The 10,000-nt window shown below is 48.0% G+C and overlaps 1 protein-coding gene across 11 annotated transcripts in view; it reads right to left on the reverse strand.

Annotated features, from left to right (window-relative positions):
- Positions 1-10,000, reverse strand: part of LOC110519104 (myotubularin-related protein 4) — a 112,415-nt gene that overhangs the window by 23,849 nt on the left and 78,566 nt on the right. For all 11 annotated transcript variants that reach the window (XM_036989589.1, XM_036989583.1, XM_036989584.1 and 8 more), the window contains one exon: positions 3,281-3,409. In XM_036989589.1, coding sequence (XP_036845484.1) covers positions 3,281-3,409 — 129 coding nt within the window. The remainder of the gene's footprint in view (positions 1-3,280; positions 3,410-10,000) is intronic.

Here is a 10,000-nt window from a genome sequence, read left to right on the forward strand (position 1 = left end):
CTCTGAAACATACAGAATTATACTACAGTTAGGGTAGTACTCTGAAACATACAGAATTATACTACAGTTAGGGTAGTACTCTGAAACATACTACAGTTAGGATAGTACTCTGAAACATACAGAATTATACTATAGTTAGGGTAGTACTCTGAAACATACAGAATTATACTACAGTCAGGGTAGTACTCTGAAACATACTACAGTTAGGATAGTACTCTGAAACATACAGAATTATACTACAGTTAGGATAGTACTCTGAAACATACAGAATTATACTACAGTTAGGATAGTACTCTGAAACATACAGAATTATACTACAGTTAGGATAGTACTCTGAAACATACATAATTATACTACAGTTAGGATAGTACTCTGAAACATACAGCATTATACTACAGTTAGGATAGTACTCTGAAACATACTACAGTTAGGATAGTACTCTGAAACAAAGAATTATACTACAGTTAGGATAGTACTCTGAAACACAGAATTATACAACAGTTAGGATAGTACTCTGAAACATACTACAGTTAGGATAGTACTCTGAAACATACAGAATTATACTACAGTTAGGATAGTACTCTGAAACATACTACAGTTAGGATAGTACTCTGAAACATACAGAATTATACTACAGTTAGGATAGTACTCTGAAACATACAGAATTATACTACAGTCAGGGTAGTACTCTGAAACATACTACAGTTAGGATAGTACTCTGAAACATACAGAATTATACTACAGTTAGGATAGTACTCTGAAACATACTACAGTTAGGATAGTACTCTGAAACATACAGAATTATACTACAGTTAGGATAGTACTCTGAAACATACAGAATTATACTACAGTTAGGATAGTACTCTGAAACATACAGCATTATACTACAGTTAGGATAGTACTCTGAAACATACAGAATTATACTATAGTTAGGATAGTACTCTGAAACATACTACAGTTAGGATAGTACTCTGAAACATACAGCATTATACTACAGTTAGGATAGTACTCTGAAACATACAGAATTATACTACAGTTAGGATAGTACTCTGAAACATACTACAGTTAGGATAGTACTCTGAAACATACATAATTATACTACAGTTAGGATAGTACTCTGAAACATACAGCATTATACTACAGTTAGGATAGTACTCTGAAACATACTACAGTTAGGATAGTACTCTGAAACAAAGAATTATACAACAGTTAGGATAGTACTCTGAAACAAAGAATTATACAACAGTTAGGATAGTACTCTGAAACATACAGAATTATACTACAGTTAGGATAGTACTCTGAAACATACTACAGTTAGGATAGTACTCTGAAACATACTACAGTTAGGATAGTACTCTGAAACATACAGAATTATACTACAGTTAGGATAGTACTCTGAAACATACAGTGAGCGCATTCCGTCCCTTTATCCATATTTTGTCATGTTACAGCCTTATACCAAAGTGGATTAAATAAAAACACACAATACCCCATAATGACATCACAATACCCCATAATGCCATCACAATACCCCTTAATGCCATCACAATACCCCATAATGACATCACAATACCCCATAATGACATCACAATACCCCATAATGACAAAGCAAAAACAGTTAAAACAATTTTGGCGAGCACATCAAAGGAATTGTGACCAAATACTTATTTTCCACCATAATTTGCAAATAAATTAATTAAAAATCCTACAATGTGATTTTCTGGATTTTTTTTCTCATTTTGTCTGTCATAGTTGAAGTGTACCTATGATGAAAATTACAGGCCTCTGTCATCTTTTTAAGTGGGAGAACTTGCACAATTGGTGGCTGACTAAATACTTTTTTGCCCCACTGTATGTCTCTGCCTGCTTAGGGACTGTCAACATGTACGTCTCTACTGCTTAGGGACTGTCAACATGTACATCTCTACTGCTTAGGGACTGTCAACATGTACATCTCCACTGCTTAGGGACTGTCAACATGTACATCTCTACTGCTTAGGGACTGTCAACATGTACATCTCTACTGCTTAGGGACTGTCAACATGTACATCTCTACTGCTTAGGGACTGTCAACATGTACATCTCTACTGCTTAGGGACTGTCAACATGTACGTCTCTACTGCTTAGGGACTGTCAACATGTACGTCTCTACTGCTTAGGGACTGTCAACATGTACATCTCTACTGCTTAGGGACTGTCAACATGTACGTCTCTACTGCTTAGGGACTGTCAACATGTACATCTCTACTGCTTAGGGACTGTCAACATGTACATCTCTACTGCTTAGGGACTGTCAACATGTACGTCTCTACTGCTTAGGGACTGTCAACATGTACGTCTCTACTGCTTAGGGACTGTCAACATGTACGTCTCTACTGCTTAGGGACTGTCAACATGTACGTCTCTACTGCTTAGGGACTGTCAACATGTACGTCTCTACTGCTTAGGGACTGTCAACATGTACGTCTCTACTGCTTAGGGACTGTCAACATGTACGTCTCTACTGCTTAGGGACTGTCAACATGTCCGTCTCTGCCTGCTTAAGGACTGTCAACATGTACATCTCTACTGCTTAGGGACTGTGAACATGTACATCTCTACTGCTTAGGGACTGTCAACATGTACGTCTCTACTGCTTAGGGACTGTCAACATGTACAGTGGGGCAAAAAAAGTATTTGGTCAGCCACCAATTGTGCAAGTTCTCCCACTTAAAAAGATGAGAGAGGCCTGTAATTTTCATCATAGGTACACTTCAACTATGACAGACAAAATGAGAAGAAAAAAATCCAGAAAATCACATTGTAGGATTTTTAATGAATTTATTTGAAAATTATGGTGGAAAATAGGTATTTATTTATTATCCAGAGAGACTCACAAAAGCAATAATGGCGAAGAGCTCAAGGGCACAGCGACAGGTTTTTCACCTGGTCGGCACGGGGATTTCAATCCATCGACATTTGGTTACCGGTCCATCGCTCTTAACCGTTAGGCTACCTGCCCGCCCCTAGATAACCTGATTCATTAGCCGTCTCCCAGCTCAGAACGCATGAGTCTGTCAGACTGGCGGAGTGTTGAAGGTCAACCAGACACGATGTGACTGGCTTCAATAACAGGAGCTCTTAGGAGGAATGACAACCACAGTACGGGGTGATGTAACACCTCTCTCTGGCTGTTCTACTAGGAGGCACAAAAGATGAGACATATGCGAGTATGGTGCCTGACAAAAACAACCAGGTTAGGAGACAACATCCATCCACTGTATTGCGTGTGTGTACTGACCTTCACACTCACAGCCACCTCCCTTGGCACGGTTGGCAACTGCAGCGGTGTAGGAACGAGCGTCGAGGATAAGAAGCTTTTGTGGCGCAGTGTTGGCATCAGGGCCTGGGCATCCTGTCAGAGAGGAGTCTGAGGGAGGGAGAGAGGAGGTTTTAGATTTAGTGGTGGGGTGTGGAGGGGGTAGACAGGTAGACACAGAATGAGGGACGGCGAGAAAAACAGATGGATGGCGCAGATGAACGACAGGTAGAGAGAATGAGAGATGGCGAGTTGGGAGAGAGCGAGGGAGAGACGGAGAGAGCGAGGGAGAGACGGAGAGAGAGAGAGAGAGGGAGAGACGGAGAGAGCGAGGGAGAGACAGAGAGAGCGAGGGAGAGACGGAGAGAGAGCGAGGGAGAGACGGAGAGAGAGCGAGGGAGAGACAGGAGGGTTAAACAGAGAGTAGGGGTTAGGAACAGGGGCGTGATGATCGATAGTGCTGGCTCAGCTCGTCCCCTGTAGAAAATCAATATCTCCTCCTGATGATGACCACTGCAGCACTGCTTAGTAACATCTACCACAACGACGGGCGACAAACATCGCTAGGGGACGGTGATTGGTGGGCGAGGAAGAGCCTCATCATGCAGAAACATCTCAGATAGACATTTCTCACAAAATGTCTAGGACCTGGATTCCCAATAGCATCTTAAGGCTAAGTTCATCTTCGAATCATAGGATCGCCTGACTCTGTCTGTCTGTCTGTCTGTCTGTCTGACTCTAGGATCCTATGGTTCTAGCTTCGCCTTAAGATACTTGTGTCATACTGTTCTCTCGCCATGACAAGCAGTACTGATGCACCAAGTCTGCTACCAACAGGACCCGGAACAGCTTCTACCACCAAGCCATAAGCTCCCGAGTGGAGCAGCGGTCTAAGGTACTGCATCTCAGTGCAAGAGGTGTCACTACAGTCCCTTGTTCGAATGCACACTGTATCACATCCGGACGTGATTGGAAGTCTTATAGTGCGGTGCACAATTGGCCCAGCATCGTCCGGGTTTGGCCGTCATTGTTAATAGGAATTTTTATTCTTAATTGACTTGCCAAGTTAAATAAAAGGTTAAATAAAATCAGACATCTGAATAGTTATTGAAACGATTACCCCGACTACCTGCATTGTCCCTCATATTTTATTCTACCGACTGTCCTCACACAGGCTCCACGACCCTCACCGGACTGTACCGGCCGACTGTCCTCACACAGGCTCCACGACCCTCACCGGACTGTACCGGCCGACTGTCCTCACACAGGCTCCACGACCCTCACCGGACTGTACCGGCCGACTGTTCTCACACAGGCTCCACGACCCTCACCGGACTGTACCGGCCGACTGTCCTCACACAGGCTCCACGACCCTCACCGGACCGTACCGGCCGACTGTCCTCACACAGGCTCCACGACCCTCACCGGACCGTACCGGCCGACTGTCCTCACACAGGCTCCACGACCCTCACCGGACCGTACCGGCCGACTGTCCTCACACAGGCTCCACGACCCTCACCGGACTGTACCGGCCGACTGTCCTCACACAGGCTCCACGACCCTCACCGGACTGTACCGGCCGACTGTCCTCACACAGGCTCCACGACCCTCACCGGACTGTACCGGCCGACTGTCCTCACACAGGCTCCACGACCCTCACCGGACTGTACCGGCCGACTGTCCTTACACAGGCTCCACGACCCTCACCGGACTGTACCGGCCGACTGTCCTCACACAGGCTCCACGACCCTCACCGGACTGTACCGGCCGACTGTCCTCACACAGGCTCCACGACCCTCACCGGACTGTACCGGCCGACTGTCCTTACACAGGCTCCACGACCCTCACCGGACTGTACCGGCCGACTGTCCTCACACAGGCTCCATGACCCTCACCGGACTGTACCGGCCGACTGTCCTCACACAGGCTCCATGACCCTCACCGGACTGTACCGGCCGACTGTCCTTACACAGGCTCCACGACCCTCACCGGACTGTACCGGCCGACTGTCCTTACACAGGCTCCACGACCCTCACCGGACTGTACCGGCCGACTGTCCTTACACAGGCTCCACGACCCTCGCCGGACTGTACCGGCCGACTGTCCTTACACAGGCTCCACGACCCTCACCGGACTGTACCGGCCGTCTGTCCTCACACAGGCTCCACGACCCTCACCGGACTGTACCGGCCGACTGTCCTCACACAGGCTCCACGACCCTCACCGGACTGTACCGGCCGACTGTCCTCACACAGGCTCCATGACCCTCACCGGACTGTACCGGCCGACTGTCCTCACACAGGCTCCACGACCCTCACCGGACCGTACCGGCCGACTGTCCTCACACAGGCTCCACGACCCTCACCGGACTGTACCGGCCGACTGTCCTTACACAGGCTCCACGACCCTCACCGGACTGTACCGGCCGACTGTCCTCACACAGGCTCCACGACCCTCACCGGACTGTACCGGCCGACTGTCCTCACACAGGCTCCATGACTAGCCACCATGTTCACCAAGGTCAGGGTAACGGGTCCAGTTGATCTGCTTTTGGTGATTTGGCACCTTGACTTCTTAGGCACCGGTACAATGGTCGTCACCTTCCGGGATTTTGGCACTGTACAGGTGCTCAGCAGGAGTTGAAACAGTCGTGTGAAGACACCCTTGAGCAAGTTGGAGCAGACCTTCAGGACTTTGCCCCGTGGTCCGGTCTGGGCCCGGGTGCTTTGTGTGGCTTAAATCATTAACAAGCCTCGTTCCCACCTCGTTCTCTGTTATCTGGACAGGAGAGGATTTGGGGATAATCTCACATATTTGTTTACATCTTCGTCTTTGAAATCAACGGTATCAAATCTTCCATGAAAACAGTTAAGGTCATTTACAAAGGCTGAACAGTCTGTTATTGTTCTCTTTCCTTTCTCTTCCCACCAAAGACCCGTCCCATGCTTGTCTTGGATTGCCTGTACAGAACTTCTGCTCCACTTCATCCTTGAAATTTTACCCCCTTTTTCTCCCCAATTTCGTAGTCTATCTTGTCTCATCGCTACAACTCAGCTTGGGAGAGACGAAGGTCGAAAGCCACGCGTCCTCCGAAACACAACCCAACCAAGCCGCAACTGCTTCTTAACACAGCGCGCATCCAACCCGGAAGCCAGCCGCACCAATGTGTCGGAGGAAACACCGTGCACCTGGCGACCTTGGTTAGCGCGCACTGCGCCCGGCCCGCCACAGGAGTCGCTGGTGCGCGATGAGACAAGGACATCCCTACCGACCAAGCCCTCCCTAACCCGGACGACGCTAGGCCAATTGTGCGTCGCCCCACGGACCTCCCAGTCGCAACCAGTTGCGACAGAGCCTGGGCGCGAACCCAGAGTCTCTGGTGGCACAGCTAGCGCTAGACCACTGCGCCACCTGGGAGGCCCACTTTCCATATTTTTTGACCTGAATCAGTATCAGTATCTCCGCTCAGGAATGAAAAATGTATTTTCTCCGAGGCACATTTTCAAGTCCTTAGACACCCAAGGCTTGTTGTAATGACAGTATCCTCACAGAACTGGATGTATGATGTAATGCTGTCTGTCACCTCGTGGGGGATCCCTACGTGAGCCAAAAGTACACCTCCCAGTCTGTGACATCAAAGCAATCCTTGAGCTCCTCCCTACTCTCCTCTTTCCATACCGGAATAGATTTCTCTACAGGATTTTTCCCGAGTATCCCCTGCATCTCGGTATGAGACGGTCTGATTCCTAGATGGGTGATCTGCACATCGCCTTCAAATGCGTCCTCTACGTTGCCATAACACTGATCCAAGGACACGAGTTGGACAAGTGACGTAATGTTGCAGTAGGAGAGGTGCGCGGAGAGAGAGCCTATTAAAATCCCGGGGCACAAATACTGTCTGGTCAGTTGATTGTGGAAAATGCAGCATTGAAAACAGTCTGTAATCCTGTCAGCAGCTTCCTTATTGTTAAATCCAGACACATAGACCAGAATAACGGTCATTTTCCAAAATCGCATGGTAGATATAGAATGATGTGAATGACACAAGGAGAATCTCATAGTCTCTGGTGCAGATTTCAAATCACATTACACTGCATGGCCCAAGTATTATCTACAAAGATACATGCCGCCCCCCCCTCCCCTCCCGCCACTCCCCCACCTATTGATTGATGTGACATTGTTTTGTCTCCATCTGCTCTAAATGACAGTGCAGCCATCACAATGTTCACATCAATATGGTCCTGCTCGAGCCACGTTTCTGTCAAGCAGATTTAAAATGACTTCTCCTAAAGTCCTCTTCAAAATGTCGCCGCTAACTCTTCCTGTTTGTTATTTTAATGACGTCCCATTTGACAGTGGCATCACCGGCAGCGGGTGAAGTCTCCCCCCCCCCCCCCCCCCCCCCGTAATCTGTTCCTGATACCACCTCTAGAGCCTCGCTTCTACTTAGTTTAGCTTTTTTTGCTTTTTTTGGGACTTTGTAGAACAACCATCAGGCAATGCTGTTTTTTTGGAGTGTGTGAGCTTTATCTTGGGTGATTCACTAGTGGGAGTAGGTGTCGGTGGTTGATTCACTAGTGGGAGTAGGTGTCGGTGGTTGATTCACTAGTGGGAGTAGGTGTCGGTGGTTGATTCACTAGTGGGAGTAGGTGTCGGTGGTTGATTCACTAGTGGGAGTAGGTGACCGTGGTTGATTCACTAGTGGGAGTAGGTGACCGTGGTTGATTCACTAGTGGGAGTAGGTGACCGTGGTTGATTCACTAGTGGGAGTAGGTGACCGTGGTTGATTCACTAGTGGGAGTAGGTGACCGTGGTTGATTCACTAGTGGGAGTAGGTGACCGTGGTTGATTCACTAGTGGGAGTAGGTGACCGTGGTTGATTCACTAGTGGGAGTAGGTGACCGTGGTTGATTCACTAGTGGGAGTAGGTGACCGTGGTTGATTCACTAGTGGGAGTAGGTGACCGTGGTTGATTCACTAGTGGGAGTAGGTGACCGTGGTTGATTCACTAGTGGGAGTAGGTGACCGTGGTTGATTCACTAGTGGGAGTAGGTGACCGTGGTTGATTCACTAGTGGGAGTAGGTGACCGTGGTTGATTCACTAGTGGGAGTAGGTGACCGTGGTTGATTCACTAGTGGGAGTAGGTGACCGTGGTTGATTCACTAGTGGGAGTAGGTGACCGTGGTTGATTCACTAGTGGGAGTAGGTGACCGTGGTTGATTCACTAGTGGGAGTAGGTGACCGTGGTTGATTCACTAGTGGGAGTAGGTGACCGTGGTTGATTCACTAGTGGGAGTAGGTGACCGTGGTTGATTCACTAGTGGGAGTAGGTGACCGTGGTTGATTCACTAGTGGGAGTAGGTGACCGTGGTTGATTCACTAGTGGGAGTAGGTGACCGTGGTTGATTCACTAGTGGGAGTAGGTGACTGTGGTTGATTCACTAGTGGGAGTAGGTGACCGTGGTTGATTCACTAGTGGGAGTAGGTGACCGTGGTTGATTCACTAGTGGGAGTAGGTGACCGTGGTTGATTCACTAGTGGGAGTAGGTGACCGTGGTTGATTCACTGGTGGGAGTAGGTGACCGTGGTTGATTCACTAGTGGGAGTAGGTGACCGTGGTTGATTCACTAGTGGGAGTAGGTGTCGGTGGTTGATTCACTAGTGGGAGTAGGTGACCGTGGTTGATTCACTAGTGGGAGTAGGTGACCGTGGTTGATTCACTAGTGGGAGTAGGTGACCGTGGTTGATTCACTGGTGGGAGTAGGTGACCGTGGTTGATTCACTAGTGGGAGTAGGTGACCGTGGTTGATTCACTAGTGGGAGTAGGTGACCGTGGTTGATTCACTAGTGGGAGTAGGTGACCGTGGTTGATTCACTAGTGGGAGTAGGTGACCGTGGTTGATTCACTAGTGGGAGTAGGTGTCGGTGGTTGATTCACTCATTGAATACATACTCCAGCAGTGATTGGAAAGTTTTGTGTATATTACAGTGATTAGGATTAAGGTGGTCCCACACGCCACGAAGACTTTTAAACTTGTGACGCACAAAGAAAATAGAACGATATAATTATAAACAAACAATTCACGCAGGTAAGGATGCTTTTACCCCCCACAGACATGTACATATTAACTCAATAACCTCGACTGACCCATACCCCTGCACCCTCTGTATATAGCCTCATTACTAACCCATACCCCTACACCCTCTGTATATAGCCTCATTACTAACCCATACCCCTACACCCCCTGCATATAGCCTCATTACTGACCCATACCCCTGCACCCCCTGTATATAGCCTCATTACTAACCCATACCCCTACACCCCCTGTATATAGTCTCATTACTAACCCATACCCCTACACCCCCTGTATATAGTCTCATTACTAACCCATACCCCTACACCCCCTGTATATAGTCTCATTACTAACCCATACCCCTGCACCCCCTGTATATAGTCTCATTACTAACCTGTACCCCCACACATTGACTTGGTACCGGTACCCCCTGTATATAGCCTCATTACTAACCTGTACCCCTGAACATTGACTCAGTACCGGTACCTCCTGTATATTGTCTCATTACTAACCTGTACCGCTGCACATTGACTTGGTACCGGTACCCCCTGTATATAGCCTCATTACTAACCTGTACCCCAGCACATTGACTTGGTACCGGTACCCCCTGTATATAGTCTCATTACT

This window comes from Oncorhynchus mykiss, chromosome 10 (assembly GCF_013265735.2).
Source record: "Oncorhynchus mykiss isolate Arlee chromosome 10, USDA_OmykA_1.1, whole genome shotgun sequence".
Taxonomy (NCBI): domain Eukaryota; kingdom Metazoa; phylum Chordata; class Actinopteri; order Salmoniformes; family Salmonidae; genus Oncorhynchus; species Oncorhynchus mykiss.